The 21,893-nt window shown below is 45.6% G+C and overlaps 1 protein-coding gene across 1 annotated transcript; it reads left to right on the top strand.

Annotated features, from left to right (window-relative positions):
- Positions 1–18: 18 nt before the first annotated feature.
- CDCA5 (cell division cycle associated 5) lies at positions 19–8,849 on the top strand. The gene is made up of 6 exons (XM_088151081.1): positions 19–147; positions 2,962–3,074; positions 3,513–3,575; positions 3,689–3,733; positions 4,753–5,286; positions 7,779–8,849. Exons 1-6 carry the CDS (start codon positions 93–95, stop codon positions 7,857–7,859), a joined length of 891 nt encoding a protein of 296 aa, XP_088007207.1. The 5' UTR covers positions 19–92; the 3' UTR covers positions 7,860–8,849.
- The last annotated feature ends 13,044 nt before the right edge of the window (positions 8,850–21,893 follow it).

A 21,893-nucleotide genomic window follows, 5' to 3' on the forward strand; every position in this document is an offset into this window, starting at 1 on the left:
GGCTCGGTGTCACTTCCGGCCGAGCCTCTGGCGGGCGATTTCAACGGTGAAGGAATAGGGCCGAGCGAAGCGATACGGAGGCGGCGGCCGCCATGGCGGGAGGCCGCCCCGGGAGACGGGCGCACTCCGTGGGGGAGGCCCGGGAAGGTAAGTGAGGCATGGGGGGCTCTGCGGAGGGGGCCGGGGCTTTGGCTCGCTCTTCTCTCCCTCTCCTCCAAAGCCCTCTTGGGGCCGCCATTGCGCCTTTGGGCTCATCACAGCCCTGCCAGGCGGGCCAGGCGGGGAGGGAGGCTTGGCGGCTCCGCTGAACCCTGCCGCGGTGGTCTGCCAACCTTAACGTGTGCCTTGGCGCATGATTGGGCATGTTCAGCCGATTGGACCATGTGGGCATCCAGCCAAGTGGGGTTTGGTAGGCCTGGGCGTGCGTGCGAACCCAGATATCGTGGTTTATGGCCTAAGGCGATGTGCGAACAAAGCTTGATGGCTTGGGGCTTAATGCGTTGTGGGAATGGAGAAAGAGAAGGAGCACCGTAAATGTAAGTCTTCCGCTGGATGGTTTACAAAACATGCTCAGCCTGGTTAATAGTGGACAAGTGCTGCGTTTACTTAAAATTTCTGTACTTAACCCAGTGAGCTGGGGTTACTGGGGCTTTGTGTGATTGCTGTCCCGATTATCCTAATTCGGACACGTTTCCCAGCATCTGAAGAAGGCTCTGATGCTGGGAAAAGTGGAAGGAAAGAGAAGCAGAGGACGACAAAGCAAAGCAAAGTGGGTGGACTCTGATAGTGGCAAGGGGGGCACCAATGGAAGACCTGAAGGACCAGGTTACAGACAGATTGTCATGGAGAAAATGTAAGAGTTGACAACAAATTGATGGTACGTAATCATCAATCATTTTTCACAAAATGTCGTAGGACAATGGCTCACTTTCCCAAAACATGCTGCACCACAAACTATTCAGTCCCTGCCTAATTTTAGCCTGGCAGGCATGTTGTGTGTACTAAGACAACTGTGGTTGTACTGTAGCTCCCAGAATACAGAGAAAGCAGTTGTTGAACAATTTACAACACCTTGTTGACCCAATACCCCCCCTCCAAATGATGTCATTCTGATTGTAGAAGTCTGGAATGCTAAAGCTGGAATTAAAACAGCATCTTGGAATAACAGAAAGCTTTGGCCTGGGGGCATGAAGCAGGACTAATAGCAAGTGCATTCTTCCAACAACCTAAACAATGGTATCAAGTGGACATCAGTGAAATCAAGTTGGCTAGATTCTTGCAACCAAAGGAGCGTTAGCAAAAGCAAGATCTGGTACTAACTGTAGCTCAAATTACAGACTGCATTCCAAAATTAAAACTAAAATATTTACAGCTATACTTGTTAACAACATCGTTTGACTTGAAAATGACTAGCAGCATTTTCAGCTTCTGAGATACCTGAGATACTAGAACAACTAGCTAAATCCTTTAAAACTAAAAAAACTACTGTTAGGTTATATAAATATTTGTTATCAATAAATCAGTTTTAGACGATTTATTGACTAAAGACGAAGAGGATGAGGCTGGCCCCTCCCTAGAGTCTCACAGGGTATATCCACTAGTTGCTTTGGCATAGGGTGAGTCTGACGAGATCGATGTCAGGCTCAGCCCAAGAACAACCACAAGGCAATCCAGTACAGTTCAGTTCCTTTATTAGCTGGCACCTAATAGATAGAATCTCGCCAGACTAAACCTATGCTAAAGCAACTAGTGGCTATACCCCGTGAGACTCCAGGGAGGGGCCAGCCTCATCCTCTTCGTCTTCCCACACGCTTGTTGCTGGCTGAGGAGGCGCTTGCTCTGGAATGTCTCTCCCCCCTCCTGACAACCTCGAACTTCCATTCCAGAATCCTCCCCACTCATGCCATCCATTACAACCATATCAATATGATTGTGCAAGAAAAGCTAAAATTTTCAGAGGATAATATTCTTTTAAACTATATACCTAGTACGTGGAATTTGACAAGTGGACAATGTAAATGGGATTCTCCGTGCCCCTATGTCAAAAGACTGATATTGCAGCATTGGAAAGATAAATGTATGGCCCCATTTATTCAATGGATTGAAGACCTGATTGTGCTTGCCGCTTATAGGCAGATTGCCTATAGACGTAGACTTTGTATGGACAAGTATAATGAAATATGGGACTCATTTTTACAAAATACAGTAGATTAAGAAAAAGCACGATAGTAGTAGAAGTGTATGTATGTGTATACACACACACACACATATATACACACACATATATACACTCACATACTATTTGCATTAGAGAAATATATATAGAATTGTAACTGTTTATTGTTGTAACAACGTACTTTACGTTTTCATTATTATTACTTTTTCTGTTGTATTTTTTCCACTTATTTTTTTAAGCACTTGTGTAATTTTTTTGAGAGTCTTACATCTTAAACTTTGTTTTCCAGCACTACATTTTTTTCTTACTTTTTGTAATACAGCAAGAAGCGTCTACATTATTTTTTAGTTTTATTTTTCTGCTTTCCCTGACTGTAGCTGAGCACTATTTGCTCTGTCAAAATGAATGGCTTTTTGAAAGTCCATGCTTCCTCCCTTTCTTGTCTTTCATTGCGATGAATGTCCTAAATTCCCCAGGTGAACTGAAGATTCTGTGTAGCTGCTAATTGTAACTATTGTATTCCAAGTGACTGGTTGCCTTGTATGCCATTAGCTTCAAATGCCTTTTAACAAATTGCACTACAGTAATTTGTTGTTATAGTTTCATTACTGGCCTTCTAGAAGGCATAAGGCTCTTTTATAACCAATTCCTAACAGAATTGGCACTATAGGATGCCCCGGTTTGTAGCACTGCTAAATTTTTAAGTGAAAACATTCACTGTGGGTGGGCTTCATGATTTTTCTCAACATTTTTGACCAAACCCCTTTATCCTCTCTTTTCCCCAGGTGCTTCTTCCTCTCCCCCCAGGCGCAGGTCCGAGAGGATCTTGTCCTCCTCAACTCATCCAGTGTCCCAGGGCAAGCCCAGTGGGGTAGCCAGGAAAATGACAGACAGCCCGGTATGAGAAAAGCTTTGTTGTATTCTTTCATTTGTTCTTTATGAATTTAAAATTCTGCTTGGGTTGTGGTGCATTGTGCAACCCGTGTTTGGGTTGTGGATACTTGTTCAGGTTCTCTGAAAGGATGGGATGTATTCTAGAGAAACAAATCTCAGATTCTGTCTTCAGCAACAGTCTGTGTGTTTTAAAACTTTATCTTTTTATGCTGCAGAAGTATATAAATATATGAAACAGTGTTTCTCAACCTTGGTGAGTTTAAGATGGGTGGACTTCAACTCCCAGAATTCCCTAGCCAGCCGGCTGGGGAATTCTGGGAGTTGAAGTCCACCCATCTTCAAGTGGCCAAGTTTGAGAAACACTGATATAAATACATATAAAGAAATTCTCTCCCAGCTGGATTTTTCTTTACCATTCTGAATTTTTTTTCTGTCTTTGTAGTGTCCAGGTCCCTCTGTGATGCGCACAATAACTCTGAAAAAGATTAAGCCACGGAATCAGCTGGTACGTGGAGGTGTGCAGTTGTATGAACCCTTCCATGCATACTTAGTCTTTCCATGGTCTTAGGTCAGATTAACTACATATCTCATTTGTTTCTTTTCTCAACCACTCCCCAGGTTCAGGTCAAAGACAGTGCTTTAATTCCTCGCCGGAGTCCAAGGGTAAGCATGGAGCCATTGTAATTCATGTAGAGAATTAAAATAATGTGCCTTTGACAAGGTCTGCAACCTTTAAGTTGCCTGGCCTTCCCCAAGATGGCTGGGGGATTCTAGGAGTCGAAGTCTGACTCATCTGGAGGCTTCCAGGTTGGGGGAGGTTGATGAGACAGTGTGGAATTAATGATTCTGTGAGTGATTAGAATGTTTGATTTTGTATTATTTATCCTGAGTTCTCCAACAGAGAATGTCCTGATGTGTATTCATGAATTATTTATTTATTTATTTATTTATTTATTTATTTATCAAATTTGTCACTGCCCATCTTGTTAAAATACATCTCTGAGTGGTTTACAAAGCTCTAAATCAATTAAAATTACAGTAAAAAGTAATCTTAAATAAATAGAAAATAGATACAATCCAAGGGTAGATGTTAAAATTGGCAGTAATCAGGGAGCATCATCAAGGCACCAGCCACCCCAGGATTAGATAATGAATGCCCATTAGGTTCTCTGCCCATCTGTTTTTAATGTATTTTAATTTTAAAAGAATAAATGGGAAGTCCTGCCTTTATTTCCAGAATGTCTCTGAAATCCACATAGATGCCAAAGGCATTTTTAGAGAATAAAAACGATGAGTATCTGCGGTCTGTGCCTTCCTTTGGAGGGGCCTACCTGCATAGAATAAAAGAAATGAGCATAAATTGCTCTAAACATCACTGCCAGCACACCAGACGGTTGGAGAGCCTCTCTTTTGATGTGGAAGGAAGGTGATGAGGAAATATATCATCTTTCTCAAAATGGGAAATGCTACCAGTTTACAGTTCCATAAAACCTTATTTGCCTTTGACATCTCAGGAATATTTCTTGAGGCCTTAGCGATATGCAGACTGATTCATGGCAAGTCAAGTGGGGGATCAGATAAATCCTGTTGAAGCAGCTGGAAACCTCTCCCCTTGTCCTGCTTGACCCTGACCAGCAGCAGAATATCTCTTAAAGGCTAACTATGCCCTTCCTGTTTTTCAGATCTCCTTAAAAGAAAACAAGGAGAACAGCCCCCCAGGGGCCACTGAGGATCAAAGTCCCCATGGAGTTGAGGCCAAGAGGAAACCCCAGTCTTCTGGCCCGTGCTGCTCCTTGAATCTTGATGCAGAGACTCCACCAAAAGGGACTGACATCCCGTCCCTAGTCAGTGCCAGCACACACGATTCTCTGCCAGAGTGTGAACAGGACCTGGTCATGGCTAAACGGGTGCGCCGTTCTTACAGCCGCCTGGACGTCTCCTTGACCCGCAGCTTCCTAGAAAAGCAGGAGTTTCCGAGCTGCAGCCTCGCTGGCACCTCCACGCCCACTTGCGGCCCTGGCAAGCGGCAAACCCTCTTTGGTTTCGAAAAGCTTCTGCTTCCAGGGGAGCTGGCTGATCTCTCCCCTCTGAATGCAAACGGTGCCCCAAAGCCAGCAGCTGCGGAAACCAGCGCCTTCAAGGAGCCAGACACTGACATCCCCGGCATCTCGTTCGGCAGAGAAAAGCGCAGGAAGAAGAAGGTCCCGCAGTTCGATGTGAGTATGACTTTGGACACAGTCAGGGAAGCAGGGCTGTGGCTACTCGGCCCCTTGGTGCAGACGTATTAAACCAGTGTTGTGCAAACTTGGCCACTTTAAGATGAGTGGACTTCAACTCCCAGAATTCCCCAGCCAGCCATGAGTTGAAGTCCACTCATCTTAAAGTGGCCAAGTTTGGACAACACTGTATTAAACTATGGGTTGCTTAATTCCATTGGGCTGGGTGCACACGATACCCTAATCCAGTGGTGCACAACTCTTCCCAGGCCTGGGGATAGCAGTTGTTGTTCGCACAGCATACCCCGGGACCCATTCCAAAAGGTAGCAGGTGGAATCAGGACTGAAATAAAGTTTAAATATGTTTTAAGTTGCTTTAAATTTATTACAATTAGTATGATTGCTCTCCAGGCACATACTGAATACTTTTCCATTTCCATCTTCTTAAAAATTATAATTTAGGGTCTCTGGGTCTGGGTCTTCAGTCTCAGTTTGTGCAGTTTCTGCTAAGACATAAACCACTGTTTCTCAACCTTGGCCGCTTGAAGATGGGTAGACTTCAGCTCCCAGAATTCCTCTGCCAGCTTACATGGGGGGATAGCAACTCTACCCAATCCTGGGGGTGGCTAGCACCTCGCTGATGCTCCCTGAGTGATTGCCAATTATTTTGGATCTTTTTATTTTTTATTTATTGTTGTAATTTTGTAATTTTAATTGATTTTAATTGTTTTGTAAACCTCCCAGAGTCATTTAACGAGATGGACATTCTAAATAAAATAAATAAATCTTCAAGCGGCCAAGGTTGAGAAACACTGCCATAAATCTTGGCATTCAAGGGGAGCTGTGGAAGCTGATGCTTGGCTTTGCAGGCAGCTGCGATGGGAGAAGTATTTAAAATTGTACGGTGGGGGGGGGGCATGCAACACTGTAAGTTGCTGGAGGGTTTTGCAGCACCTTGGTCCTCGTGGGCATAGCTACGCCTTTTCCTCCTCATTCGCAACTGCCCGCCCCACCGGGTCAGATGGAGCGGGCACACCCCAGGTCCTGTCCCTGAAATATCGCCATCTAGTGGCACCTGGGAAGCCTGCCTTTTTCCCGGTCAGTGTGATGGGAGCTCGAGGGTGGCTGTTGGGACGTCCCAGGAGGATGGTCGAGGCAGCAGGTTTTAGTTTCTGTTTTGTGGCTCTTGTGGCTTTATTGTCGTGAGATCTACGATGGGCAGCCATACAATTTAAAAAAAAAAAATTCTGCACTTTTGTTTTGCTGGATTTCCTAAAAACGTAAATTAACGAAACAGAAAATGCATAAGCAACAAGGAGCAGCCCAATTGCATACAAGATTCCCCTGCGCATTTTTTGTTAGATGTATATACTGCTACATCTCCAGGAGCTCCTTTTATTTTCCCCTGCAACAACAACCCCCATGAGGTAGGTTTGCTTGAGAGGGAACAGTCGGCCCAAAGTCGCTCTGAGATCTCTTTGGCTGAGGGAGGACTGCAAACATCTTCAGTATCCTATTACCCTGGTTCTCAATATTGTGCTGGAATTGCAGCAGAGGCTGCTGTTGTAGGAAGAGCTGCAATGGTCTGCAGTGGCAAAAAAACTGGGAATCTGGTAGCACCTTTTCTAACACATTTATGAAAAAGCATGAGCTTTTGAGAGCTGCAGCTCCCTTCATCAGATGCACAGAGGGTTTTTCAAACTTGGCCACTTTAAGATGGGTGGGCTTCAGCTTCCAGAATTCCACAGCCCGCAAGTTTGAAAAACACTGGGCCAGACTGATGTAGGGTTTAAATTGGGCTGAGGTCTGGGGGAAGACAGGTTGCTTACTTGTGAGAAGGATTGCAAGTAGCTTATCAATGAAGAGCACGCTAGGATGATTAGATCAGATCTGAGAGGAGCAGCACTAAGGAGGGTTTGAGGTCTTGACCCCAAAATGGCCTGTTCCAACCTCACTGGAAGCATTTCAACTTTGGAATAGCCTCTTCCAATTGTGAAACAAGATTCCTGACTCCAAGAGTATTTGAAAATTACATTTTCGAGTCTGGGTGCTTTGGCCTTAAAACCTTTTGCAAGCCTCTACAGCAGTGTTTCTCAACTTTGGCAGCTTTAATATGTGTAGACTTCAACTCCCAGAATTCCCCAGCCAACATGCTGGCTGGGGAATTCTGGGAGTTGAGGTCTACACAAGCAAAACATGCTCTACAGAGTCATTTTGAAAGATCAGCTTCATCTGCAGAATTTGTGAAGTTAGGATTCACAAAAGGAAAAACAAAAGCACAACCCTTTTGGAAGGCTGTATGGGCCACAGTTCCCCAAGAATATAAAATATATAAAGACATGGAGATGAATTTAATCAACATAGCATTGCAAATTTCGGATTGCCTTGGCGCAGAATGTTAGGTCAGTCTTCCTATCTTGTAGGGTGGGGGTTGATTGTCAGACGAGGACCATCTTTTTACCCAGATAAAAGATCTTTTCTTGCCTTTGTAGAAATCAGAGCTGGATGAATGGGCAGCCCAGATGAACGCTGAGTTTGAAGAAGCCGAGAGGTTTGACCTTCTTGTGGAATGAGGAGGCATCTGCGCAGCACGTCGGTGTCCAGAATGTTGATTGTACATAGATCTGAGGCCTGCCAAGGAGGACCCTGAAGCTGTCTTGGTGTCAAGCTGTAAATTTTTTTGCTACAGGCGTACTCAGTGACAAAAGGCAGCTACCACTTTAGTTGATGCTCCAGGGGGAAAAAAAATGTTGCACTGTTCTGTTGGCCTGAAGACTAATTTTTTCTTGGCTGTAGCCTGAAAATATGGGTAGAGGGCTACTAGTTCTGTCCAGTATCACAACTGGTAAATGACATTGCCAACTTTTGGAACAGCTTGTCTTTGTCTTTTATTTTTTCTCCACAGAAGATAGGCAAGATATTAAGTTGATGTGCATGCTAGCCTTTGAAAGAGCGCATCAATTTGCTTTGTCCAGTAGTTTTATTTTTAATTATTTTTCTTCTGTGTTTGCCTTCTGCAAAGTCATATTTACTTAAATGGAGCGAGGACCTTGTTTGGTCAGCCAGCTTACAATTTTATGGGGTAGTTAAAGGCAAGCTTGGGCAATCTTGTTTTAAGGACAATTCATTTCTTAAGCCTCCTTTGCTATTTCTCTTAAAGTGCTCCTCTCAATGGCAAAGCTTTGGTAGTTCAATTTGTCCCTTTTCAACCTGTGTGTGTTTCATAGTGCAGCCCTGTAAGAATAACCATAGGAAAATTAAAAAGGCTTTCCTTCTATTTTCCTGTTGTCTTTAACCATCCATGCGTATTTTTAACTAAAAGTGATGAAATGATTTGGGATGAAACTGAAGTGAGGGAATGCTGCGATTATTTTAGAGCAGTGTTTCTCAACTTTGGCCATTTTAAGATGGGTGGACCAACTCCCAGAATTCCCCAGCCAGCATGGCTGGCTGGGGAATTCTGGGAGTTGAAGTTCACAAATCTTAAAACATGCTAGCTGGAGAATTCTGGAAGTTGAAGTCCACACGTCTTAAAATGGCCAAGGTTGAGAAACACTGTTTTAGAGACTGGGCAGCAGGTGGGGGGGGGCGTGTTATAGTGATATATCAAAGACTGAAATAAATACAATTGCTACCAGATTTGCTTTCTCACTCTGTAAATTTCAGCCCCAATGTTTGATTCTTTCTAAGCCATGAATAACATTATATTAAAATGGCCTCAGGGATGACTTTTCCAACTAGGCATGACCTAAGTTTGTTCAAACAACCTCTAGGTCTCTCAGTTTGCAGGATTGCTTGATGGATTTTAAGAAGACAGTGGCAGATAGAGCAGAAGGAGGTATAAGGAAGCATTTCCTGACTCTGAGAGCTATTAGAATCATGAATGCTTCACCACTGGAGGTTTGCAACCAAGGTTGGCAGCTTTATGTGGGGTGGTCTGAGGAGTCATGCCCCAGGGCCAGGGGGTTGGACTAGAAGACCCCCAAGGTTCCTTCCCATGCTGAAATTTTATTTCTGGCAAGTCCTTTTGATGATCAAGATGCCAAAGTCTCTGACAATATTCTTTGTTAATTTTCCATAATATGAAGTTAATTTTCATTGTCTTTGTATGCTAGGATGTAATTATCTCCCCCTCATCTTTCAATATTCTAGCTCAGTGTTTCTCAGCCTTGGCAACTTTAAGATGTGTGGACTTCAACTCCCAGAATTCCCCAGCCAGCCATGCTGGCTGGGGAATTCTGGGAGTTGAAGTCCACACATCCTGAGGCTGTCAAGGTTGAGAAACACTGCTCTATATTCTCTATCTCCTCTTAGTATCTCCCCTTTCTCCTCATCTAGCAAGAGGTACTTAAAATCATTTAGAAATGGAAGCAGAAATTTATCATGCTTAAATACTAATCAATCACCTTTTAACTCAGAAAAAGCTTCTAATCCTTTTGGGTGGAAAAGACTTTTTGGCTGCAGTCTGACTTTTTCAGTTTTATCCCACTGCGGTAATATTTGGCCATTTGGGGAAAGAAGGTAGGAGGGATTTAGATCTGCTGGTTATTACTGTGTCAGCAGCAAGGCGTTGAGTAAAGACATCCTGCAGCTGAAAAAAAAGCACCATTTCAGCTTGGTGAAAGCATGGAAGAAGCCTTGCTGCTATTAAAACTCAGGCATACTTACTCCAGACATACACATGAGGGTCTGCAAACATCCTTCCTTGTTGGTGAACACGTTGAATGCTTCCCATCCTCTGATTAACACTTGTAAAATTGCCAGTATTGTCCAAAAGTGAAAGTCAGAGAAGAAGTAAAATCCCTGCTGATTGAAACTATCCTATTTAAGCCCAAAAGGAAAGATAGGTTTATTTTATTCATTTAACACATTTATATGGACAGACAACATAACTGGGCAGCATACAAGAAAACATTTTAAAAATTACAAAAGGAAAATAACACCATTAAAACCAAGTAAAACCATTAAATGGCAATTAGAATTAAAACACACCGTATCTCGCCAATTGGGAACGCTTAACTGCCTTTCTGGAGGATCAGAGCCAGTTGTATATTGGTGAGGAGGTAGTTCCAAAAAGCAGGGGCTGCCACTGAGAAAACATGCCTCCTGGGTCCCCCGAGTTCATGCTATTGAGCATGTGAGTGATACACATATTTATTTAACAATCCACCTTTAGACAGCGTTCATATCTGTCCCACCATCAGCATAACAGCATCTGTATATCAGTTTCCTAAGGTCCCAAATCAAAGTATGCATTACTTCTGTGTGCAAGAAGTAAACACCCTTGACTGAAAGATATAAGGAAATTCCATTACACAGAAAACCCTCAGTCTCTTCCAATAATTTGCTGCCCTTATACAATGGAATTTCTTTGCTGTTGCTTTAGAGGAGCACAAAAAAAACCCTTTTCAGAATCCAGCTACTGGGTCAGCTTTCCCATCCCGATCAACCCTACTCGGTGTCCTTGACTGCAGGGAGAAAGGCCAGGCTGCTGATTTTGGACAGGGCACATGCAGGTTTCAGAGCTGAATTTCTCTTGGTGTATCGGGGCTCGGGTGGGTGGGTGGGGAGAGGGGCTTGAGACCCTTGCCAATTTTCCAGCTGAGTTGATGGGACGGTTGAATACAAAAGATTTGCTTTTGTATGTATGTAAGTATGGTTAAAAATAATCTAATCACATGATTGATTTTCCCTCATATGGGACAATGGGTCAATATACAATTTTTATTGTTAAATAGTTTCTTTGAAACACGAGTAAAAGCGCTCCCAGGGATATGTTTATGTAACAGTCCAGCTGGGACTTTTACATATATCCACTGTAATTCCAGCCAAGGCTTGAATTCCAAAGGAGATGGATGGATGGATGGATAGGAGAGAGAGAGAGAGGGATGATACAGATGATAGATAGATAGATAGATAGATAGATAGATAGATAGATAGATAGATAGATAGATAGATAGATAGATAGATAGATAGATGAATGCCGTTCTGGAAATTGCTGGTGACATAGCTCATGTCTTGCATAATCTGTTTCTGAGAGGTAAGAAGGGCTTCATTTTGTTCATTCATTCAGAAAATGTCAGCCTTGGTGAAATAGATTAAGCTCAGATCTAAACCATGATGTTGGCAAAATGGGAGGAAGCAATTTGCTTTTGAAATTGGGCTTGATGGCGAGGAAAGAGGCAAAATGGATGGTTTCGTCAAACTGCTGGCCTCTATTAGTTCAATCAGACTTCCAAGGCTGATTTTATTGACAACCCACATTTCTGCTCCACTAAACCTGCTGGCCTGGATAAACAAGCAGGGAAGACCAGCTCAGCAGCAGACAGGCAGAGCTCAGCTGAGCCCGTTGCTCAAGATGAATGCTTCGGCCATCCGGCAAAAGCTGGGCAAGAAAGAGCAGGCGGCGGCATTCAACCCAACCCGCTGGTCCGAGGAGAATGGTGGCAGTGGAGTTCCAGCTGGGAAGCTCCAAGTCCTGGAAAAGTTCTTCACGCCGGTCCAACAGGCCAAGGAAAGGAAAGAGAGGATGTATTGGCCCCTGCAGGTGGAGAGCTTCGATGACCACTTGTCTACTCACTCCTCAAGCTCTTCCACATCCCCTTCCTTGGCACTGTGGCCTTCAGAAGCCAGGCTTGAAAAGGAAGCTTTTCTAATGGTCACTTCAGAGGACCATTCTCCCCCAACCCAGTCTCACAGGGAAATTACTATGAGAGGCCACAGTATGGGTGCTGGCCATTTCTCCCTTCCTCAGGACCACCAGGAGCTCCAGCCACAGATGGGCCAACCTGAAGGCATAGACCAGAATTTCTACAAGGCCACTAGCCTGGAGCACAGCCCTGTCTTCAGTGAAGAGGCTGAAATTCCAGCTATGCAGCAGCACCCCCAGACTGGCCTGCCTGCTCTTGGCAGGGTTATCTTGAGAAATGGGGTGGTGGAGGAGGACGGCCAGCTGTGGAAGACCACATCCAATGAGACCATCACTGAACGGTCAACAGGAGCAAAGGCTCTGTTGACTCCCAGACCCAGAAGATGCCAGCAGCAGGAGAAGCACCCCTCTCCTAAAGGCCTGGATCTGAGTCTCCCCAGGAGGTCACTTGCCCCAGGAGAAGCAAGGCTGATAGAGGAGAAGCTGCGCTTTTCAGAGTTCCTCAACGAAGTCACCCAACAAGTCATGAGTCCTTCCAGTCTCATGTCACTGGGCTGGAAGCCTGAGGTATCTTCTCTGACCAACAGAGCCCCCAGCTCTGTTGGGTCAAATTCCAAGTCTATTTCATCCGAGTCACTGCTGGAAAAAAATGAGGGCAAAATGTCCTTGCACAGGAGGAGAAGAATCAGACAGTTTGAAGCCAAAGGAGACACCACCCCCATCCGCCCCAGCCAGCCCCAGGCTAATCCCAACCCTGCCAGGACTCCAGATGAGACCAGCAGCAGTTCTGAATCGGGCCTCTTGACTCATTTTCTGGCCAACCTGAGTTTGCCTGAGCTGTCAGAAGAGGCTCGTGGAGCAAGGAGGAACAGTGAGGCAGAAGCAGAGCATGCTCTGGAGGCCAAGGCTCAAGAACGGTCCTTCAAGAAAGCAGAGGAGATGGTGCCCCGAGGAGCAGAGAAATCAAATGGCAAAGAATGGCCAGGGCTTGTGGCCAGAAAGAGTGGGATGCTCTGTAAGGTACAAGGCTTTTTGCAAAAACAGAGACTCTCTGGCCATATTCTGAACATCCCGAAGGAGAAGACCTGTGCTGTCTGTCTTTGCAGGGACTCCTGTCTCCTTTATTAACATAATAGTCAGCATGGTGAATTTGCCCCCCCCCCCCAAAACTGCAGCCAAATTTCTGCAGCGAGCCAATTGGCTGTCTAATTCAAAAGCCAAAGAATGAAGTTGGAGTGCTCAGAGACCAACCCACAGGTTTAGGGTGCTCACCTCTAGGTGGGAGAAAGGGGGCTCCCTCTACCAGGGAGCAAGGGGGACACTCTCAGTTGGAATCAGCTGCTCCTCCCAGTCCCTGAGAGAGCTAGCAGGAAGGAATGTTTATTTGTGTTTTTAATTATTGTGTCTTTATTTTGTTTTAATTGTTAGCCGCCCACAGTCATGTATATGAGACGGGGAGGCAAATAAATTTAATTAATTAATTAATTAATCCTGGTGCATCACAAGCATCATTTTCTCCTTTGCATGTTCCAAATCTCTTGATGTTATAGCTTTCAGTCCTGCGAGCTCTCTCTCTCTCTCTCATCTATCTATCTGTCATAGACAGACAGACAGACAGAATCTGATGATGATAGACAGACAGAATTTCCACTCATTCACAAAGGATGGTTTCAGCCTTTTGTCAGGGTGATAAGAAAAATAAACAGCTGAGTAATTTTCTACCATCTAATTTTAATAGCTCTCCATTTTGATTTCTGTCTTGTGATACCCAGATGCTTGCTTTACTTTTTGAAATTCATCAACGGGAGAAAAAAGTTCAGAGAAAAATGGGCTGATCTGGGTTCAAACCCCTATTGGCTCAATTTGCCTCAAAGGATGATGATGATGATGATGATGACGAAATGGCAGGAAGGGAATATCTAAATGCCTTGGAGAATAAGTGGGGTATAAAAGTGATCAGTGGATGAAGAGTTACTAAGCCAAAACACACCATTCCAGCTCTGTGACAAAGTTTGTGAAAGTCCACACTAAAAACCCACATCCCCCTTCTCCAACTTGGTGCCCTGAGGATATATTGGGCTTCAGTTCCCATAATCCCCAGCAGGTATGGCCTTTTTTTGGCTGCCGCTTCAGGAAGAGAACCAAACCGAATTGTAGAAAAGAAGATCTAGATTAAGAAAGCCCTGAATTTGGAATCAGTGTCCTAAGCGGCAAGGATAGGCTTGGAATGGAAATCGTCTCCCATCTGGTCTCCTCTGAGATCTCTTTTCTATGGGCTGATCATTCACCTTTGGGAGGAGGAAGAGAATGAGAACTGAGATCACTTTTCCTTTGCTTTTCAGGAACTGTTGGCAGAAGGGAACAGAAAACCACCTCCGTGAGTATGCCCGCATCTCCTTTATAAACACCCTCCCCTGTATGTCGAGTCACTCGAAAGGGGGCCCTTGCTTTCCCAGCCCCTTCCTGGTGCCTCCTTTGAACAACATTTTCTATTTTGTATTTATATATTATATACATAATGTTTAATGTTATATGGGGGGGGGTTGGTTTATTGTTTGCATTTTATACTGTATGCCACCCACAGGGTCACACTGGGTGGCCTTATAAATGTTGATGATGACAATGATGATAACCTCTTTTTCAAGGGAAAACAACTTTCACAAATTTGGAAGTCAGATTTCAGATATTGGAACAATCACCCAAGAAGGCTTTCATGGCTGGAATACGATGGCTGGTGTGGGTCTTCCGGGCTGTGTGGCCATGTTCTGGAAGTTTTGTTTCCTAACGTTTCGCCAGCATCTGTGACCGGCATCTTCAGAGGGCAGGAGCACAGACAGGAGCAGTTCTCTCTGTGCCCAGGATGATGTGACCCTTTTGTGGGTATTTATAGAGATCAGCGAGGGTGCCTGAAGGGTGTGGGGGGGGGGGTTGGGTTAACGATTGGCTGCTTGTTTTGGTGTCAGAATATGTGTGTATCTTCCTGGGGCTTAGGCAGGGTTTTTTCTATTGAGTTGTTAACGAGTGCTGCTGAGGGTGATTAGCATGTTCATTGTGTGAATTGTTCACGCTCCTGGTGGTTATGCTGAGTTCGTTGACCTTTTGCAGGCTGTATTTTTCAGGATCGGTAGCCAGGTTTTGTTGATTTTTAGACTTTCCTCTTTTTTATTGAAACTGTGCTGGTGTTTGTGAATGCTGGCGAAACGTTAGGAAACAAAACTTCCAGAACACGGCCACGCAGCCCGGAAGACCCACACCAGCCAATCACCCAAGAGTTGTTTGTGGGGTGCCATTGTTAATCAATCTCTAAATCTCACCTTTCTAGATTTTATATGTTGGTCCCGTCGCAGTTCCCAATCTCTTGCTGCAACCTCCGAGGCAGGCAGGCAGGCGCCTTATACAGAGGTCTCGGTTTGCATAACGTGCTTAGCCAGAGCAGTGAAACCCTTTATGATTCGTACCAATCCAGTCTGAATCTTTGATCCAGTTTGGAAAAATGGATTTGATCCCATAATTCAAATCCATTCCGAAAATCAGCCATTTCGATCTGAGCCGGACCATCCAATCAGTTCAAGTGGATTCAGACATCTGAATCAGTTCAGAAAAAGCCATTTTTCCCCATGCACAGGAGTGTCTTCAACTGTCCAAACTGGTTTGGAGGCAACTTGTTCTAACAATTTGAATTGACTTTCAGATTCCTTTCGAAAACCTGTCCAAGTGGGATTGTGGGAACACATCGCCTTTAAATTGAATATTTGTGTTAACCCAGATCACTGAAGTGGATGTGACACTATTAGTTATTTTGAAATTTATGGTGCAAATCCAGAAAATGGATCAATTCAATCTATCTATGTCAGTGTTGTCCAAACTTGGCCACTTTAAGATGAGTGGACTTCAACTCCCAGAATGGCTGGCTGGGGAATTCTGGGAGTTGAAGTCCACTCATCTTAAAGTGGCCAAGTTTGGACAACACTGATCTATGTGGTCGCTAAGAGCAAACACTGACCTATTGGCACCTCATCACTGAGCCCTACCCGTCACAAATACTTCGGATTCGGTTCTCATTACAGATCTACTCAGGAGCAGGAGCCACCAACAACTTCAGCCTTGGATTCCAAGTCCGCATCTGCCCAACAGAACCTGCAAAAAAACTGGGAAGAAACTTTAGAAACGTTAAGGGAAAAATTCAACAGGTAAGGAAGGTTGAAAGCACATGTGGGAATTTAGTGGGGTGGAGTTTCCTGTAGTCCAACCCACTTATGGGAGTTTAATATTAACATATTAACATTCCCAACACCTTTGCCCAACACATTGCTATTTGGGAACTACTATAGTTTACTTATTTCTTCCATCTCATCCCAAATTTCTCTATGCAGAACTTTCATTCGGAACTGACACTTTACTTTCTGTTTTTCTTCCATTAGGATTCAAGAAGAGTATTCAAACACACGACACACCAACCAGTTGTTAGAAGAAAAGCTTCAGATGATTGTAAGAAATCTGTCATATTACTTATTGATATTGTTAATTATATATGAACTTACGTAATTGAATACAATGACTTGAATTTCTAAATATAATTTCTGACAGATAACTTTAAATATTCTGAAACGTTATACCATCTTCATGCTCTGCTAATAGTTGCAAGCTTAATGTATAGCTGAGCTGCGTTTGCTCCTTTCCAATCATTATGAATTAGGATCATAAATAAGCTTTCGTGCCGCAGAAACGTGGTATCACCCTGCCTGCCTTCTCTCTCTTGAATCTATCACGCATTTTTCCAAGTAAGAGCTAATATGATTGCAGTACAATTTCTATAGTTATTGCGTAGCCAAGCTGTTCTTGGAATATGAATTAATCCAACACATAATAATAATGATGATAATCATCACCATCAGGAAATTGCAAACGGCAGCTTTACTTGGAACAGCTCATATCCTGCGATGATTCCTTTAATGTTATTAAACAACAACCTCTGCCTATCCCAGGTCCTTGGGAAGGATTCAATGGGTGGACAAAAATGCCAAAACCAGTCTAAACATCTGGCTGGCTGTGCGATCAACCATAACAACAACGATAATTTATTAAATTTATATGCTGCCTGAATCCCAGCAACTCTGGGCGGTTTGCAATGGTTAAGCCATTTAAAAACAAGGAACAATTGGAAAAAACCCAGAAAAACAGCATAAGGTGAAAGAACGATGAAAATAATAAACCCCGAGGGGAACAGAGAGGAAGAAAGGGGCATTGGTCATCCTCTCCACAGGCCTGGGTGAACGGAGGCCCTTTGAAGTACCAGCCGGAAGGAAACTTCGGAAGATAGTCTAGATTTCAGAAAAATGACGTGATCCCACCAACTAGAAATGCGGTATCATCTTTATTTTGACGGCCGATCTCAAGGTTAGTCAGCCAAATGCCTTCAGAGGTGCTCCTGATTTGTATATGGTCCGGCAGAAGAGTTGTCAGGCACCATTTCTCCTCCAAGACTTCTGTTCTCATCTGGGATAGATGGTTTACCCTGATTTTAGAGGAAATATTCTGACCTCACCTACTGACTTTTTAGGAGAAATGAGACGGGAGCCAGGGACTTTCTGATGTGACCTCAATGTCTGCCCTGTCACGCTGTAGCCAGCCTTCCCAAAACTGTTGTCTTCCAGGTATCTTGGATCTCACTTCCCAGAATCCCCCATTTGAGCATCACAAAACCTGGTTTCAGGATTATGGGAACTGGAGCTTTAACTCCTTTGAAGGTACCAGGTTGGAAGATTGCACCCATGCTGGCTGGGGAATTCTGGGAGTTGAAGCCCAGGCATCTTAAAGTCGCCGAGGTTGAGAAACACTGCTCGAACCCCTTTACTGGCTGGCCTCTCCACCCGTCTCTGTTTCTCATCAGGTTCAGAGCATGGCTGAAGAAAGGCAGACCTGGAACCAGCGAATCTGTGAACTGGAACGGCTCATCGGGGCCCAAAATGTTATTTGCAGCTCGGAGAAAAGTAATGTGAGTACCTTGCTTGCATCTAAATGTGGGTTGGGATGAATAATGGTGTGAGGCTGATAGAGATTACTTAGAATAAACTGGGATTTGGGACAAGCACAGAACAAAGCTGTTATTTTAAAAGCAATTAAAAAAAATTAAAAAGCAGAGAACAAAGCTGAGGCAATAACAGTGGTGAGAGCAAATGGGGCTTTTGTACCTTTAACGTCTGGGTTCCTTCTGTTATTAAAGATACAGGAGTCCTGTTTGCTTTTGTATGTGGATAGTGTATTCAGTTGCCACAACTGCTCTGGACCATCAACTAAAGCAGTGTATCTCAACCTTGGCAACTTTGAGATCCCTGGGCTTCAACTCCCAGAATTCCCCAGCCAGCACGCTGCCAAGCACAGATCCCAGCATGCTGGCTGGGGAATTCTGGGAGCTGAAGTCCACATATCTCAAAGTTGCCTCGGTTGAGAAACCCTGATCTAAAGAGATATAGAAAACATCTTTGAAGCCCTTTGACGTGGTCTCTATTTTGTGTAATTAAGTAAAGGATCTTCCTTTTGAACCGAAAGAAGAAATTGTAGTCTGCTTTTCACAATGTTACATGAAGCAGCAGACCTGCACTTTCCAGATGTGTTAGGAGTCTGGCGTGTGGGATGCACAGAGTGGTCCCACCACTCATGGCTGATTTTCCTTCTGAGCCCATTCCAATGTATGCTCCACTGATTTCCAGGATTGGCTAGTGTGGGTCTTCCGGGCTGTGTGGCCGTGGTCTTGAAGTTTTGTTTCCTAACGTTTTGCCAGCACCTGTGACCGGCATCCTGAACTGCTCCTGTCTGTGCTCCTGCACTCTGAAGATGCCGGTCACAGGTGCTGGCAAAACGTTAGGAAACAAAACTTCAAGACCACGGCCACACAGCCCGGAAGACCCACACCAGCCATCGTATGCCGGCCGTGAAAGCCTTCGACAATACAACGATTTCCAGGATTATTTGGGGGAAACTCATGACGGTTGAATGAATGGTCAGTTGCTTGAAAAGTGACTGACACCTGAACAGACTCCTTGTTCTTGTCTGTTTCTCAACCTTCTCCAGGTCTCAGGGCTGCTCCCAAAATCCAGCATCCAGCCCCAGCCTGGGGAGAAGTCCCCCACTGGTCTCTGTTCCCAACCACTCTTGGATGTAGTTCCTCCCCCTCCCTCTTTCAAGGATGGAGCCTCCAGCCCCCGGAGCAGTCCTGCCCAGGCTGATTTGACCCCTGAAAGCAGCAAGCCGGGCTGCAGCTCTGAATCTGGTCCAGGCTGGTCACTGGGGGGCCATGAGGCACCTGGACCCCCTGCCAAGAGCCACACCCGTGGTCCATCTCTCCCTCCTTGGAAGTCCACTACGTTCGGTTCCAAGGGCGTGAATTCAACGGAGGATGAGTACCGCGGGAAAGAGATGGGCCCAGTCTCTGCCCCCGCAGCCCCCTGCTTCTTCTACCTGCAGGAGGCCTTGGCACCCCCACCCCCTGCGAGCAGCTTGCCAGCCCCTGAGCTGGTGGTCTTCGAAATGCTGCGCCCCCCTCTCCTCTCCAGCGAGCCAGCCAGCCCGCATCTGGCTCAGGGGTCTGAACGGAGCAGACGGGGCCGCTCAGATCGCAGCGAGATCTCCCGGAGCCCCGGCTTGGTGGAGCAGACGTGGCGATCCGGTCTGGATCCTCAGCTGAGGCCGAAGAGGCTGGCCAGCCGTGGCCTCTCCCCCGAGTGCTCAGAGCGCGGGGAGAACCTGGAGAAGGCGGCCGCCTGGCCCCGACCCCACGGCTTAGCTGCGCGTGAAGGAGAGAGCGGCGAAAACCGTTCCTACCAGCACCTGCGAAGCCCTGGAAAGAAGACATGGGAGGGGGAGATCTGCCCAAGCCCTCGGCATATGGGGGGCACACTGCCCCAGGTCCCCCAGGGGGGAGGAAGGGGGAGACGGAGCAGTGCTTCTGCCCAAGACTCGACGGCCCTGTGAGGAGGCAGAGCCGCTGCCTGTCGGGATCAGGGCCCTCGGCCCCCCGCCCCCCCCAGCTAAGTCCACTGGGGCTGCTGGGTTGCACCGGCTGCATCGTGGGGAAGAGATGCGCCCGTCTTCGCCTGCGAGGAATGTTCTCCCTCGATTACGATCTCCCCTTAAAACAGAGCCACCCTCGGGTCTGATCAAAGACTCCAATTAAACTCTTAAGAGGCCGGTTGGGAACAGGGGTGTTGGCAAGGTATGGTCAAAAAAGTCAAGATGGCGGCCCTGATGTTTGCAAACGAAGCTCCACCTGTTTTTTTTGTGTGGGTGGCATGTTGCCATCTTGATTTTTTTTGACACCCCTGCTGGGTAGTGTTCACAGAATACGTTCCCCCCACTTTATCGAGGGACCCATGTTCTCGTTGGTGCGGTTCACTCAGCGGGCCCAGCAAAGCAGGAATGCCCAGCACGGGAAGCCACGGAAAGCAGAGCCCGGGTAACACAAAGCAAGCGTGGCGGGTCTCACGAAGGCTGTGCCGCTGCGGGCTTCTTCAGTGACCGGGACACGTATGGGAAGGGGCCGCCTTCTCCCACTTTCCCTGCTCTGATCACCCGGGTTGCATTATAATTCGGCGGTCTTAAAGGAGGAAGCAAGAGAATGGAAAGGAAGACGGAGCTTCTGTTGGTGCGGGATTGTTAAAGTGGATCGGTTTCACTACAGGCCTTTTTGTGACCTTTCGGTGTTGTTGGAGGATGTTTGGATATCTTACTGTAGTTTATTAAAACTTTTGGTGCACGGCTTCAAACTACACCGGGTTATTTCTGGAGGAACGGCAATTTATAAATATGTAAATTGAATGAAGGGACAAATAAATGAATAAAAACAAAGGACACGTTAAATAATTTATCCCTGCTTTGTCTCGCATGTACAAAGAGAGAGAGAGAGAGAGAGAGAAGGCTTGCATCTTTGCCATCGCAGACCCTGGCCGAAACCTGCGTATCTGAATAATTCTTTGTCCCCAAATGAGCACCTGAGAACTACATTAATCATCTGTTGATTTCTGAAAGAACCAACTTTTTAGTGGTTGCTCCTTGCTTTAGGCCAGCGTTTCTCAACTTTTGGGAGCTTTCAGACGAGTGGACTTCAACTGCCAGAATTCCCCAGCCAGGCCTGGGGAGGTCCACACAACTGAAAGGTTGAAAAAACACTGCTTTGGGCTTTGTGTCCCAAATATTCCTTCCTTCCTTCCTTCCTTCCTTCCTTCCTTCCTTCCTTCCTTCCTTCCTTCCTTCCTTCCTTCCTTCCTTCCTTCCTTCCTTCCTTCCTCATTCTGACTTCCTGCCTGCCTCTTGCCTACACATGAAATACGAAAGCGAAGAGTCCAGCTCCTGATGGCCCCCAGTCAGCCTGCTTGTGATTTCTTGGCAAGGCCACACAAGTGGTTTGCCGTTGTGTTCTCTGGAATTTTTTTCATTTTATGTCCTGGGACCTACTGGTGGTCTCTCACCCAGGTGTGCAGCAGTTCTGATTCTCCCACCTTTTTCGGGATCGGTCACGTTTGGCTCAGTGCGTTGCTGCTGAGTATATAGTAAAGTTTCCTTTGATTCAAGCTCAACTCTTCTTAACTTCATGCAAGGATTTTTTTAACTTTCCAGCTTAAGCTTCATTTCTTGGTGGCGTCCCACCCAAACATGACATTACATATACCTATAATCTATATCTCTCCTCTTTTCTTTTACGTACATCCTCCTCCTTCCTCCAATTTTCTCCCCCTTGGTTTGCCTGAGAAAGCACGATTGGTCCAAAACCACCCTGCGAGCTCCCAGGGCTGAGGCTGGACTCAAACTCAGCTCTCCCAACACCACGTTCAGCCAATACGCCACCAATTCAACATGCTGTTAGGGCTTGCTGGAACAAAGCAACAAGCCAATTTTTGCAAGTTGCCCCGTTTGGAGCAGCAGAACCCGGCTGCAAAAACCGAATCTCTTTCCACCCAATTGG

The sequence above is a fragment of the Python bivittatus genome, unplaced genomic scaffold (assembly GCF_059951505.1).
Source record: "Python bivittatus isolate LINGU-HERP-01145 unplaced genomic scaffold, Pbiv_v1 ctg000660_np1212, whole genome shotgun sequence".
NCBI classification, from domain to species: Eukaryota; Metazoa; Chordata; class Lepidosauria; order Squamata; family Pythonidae; genus Python; species Python bivittatus.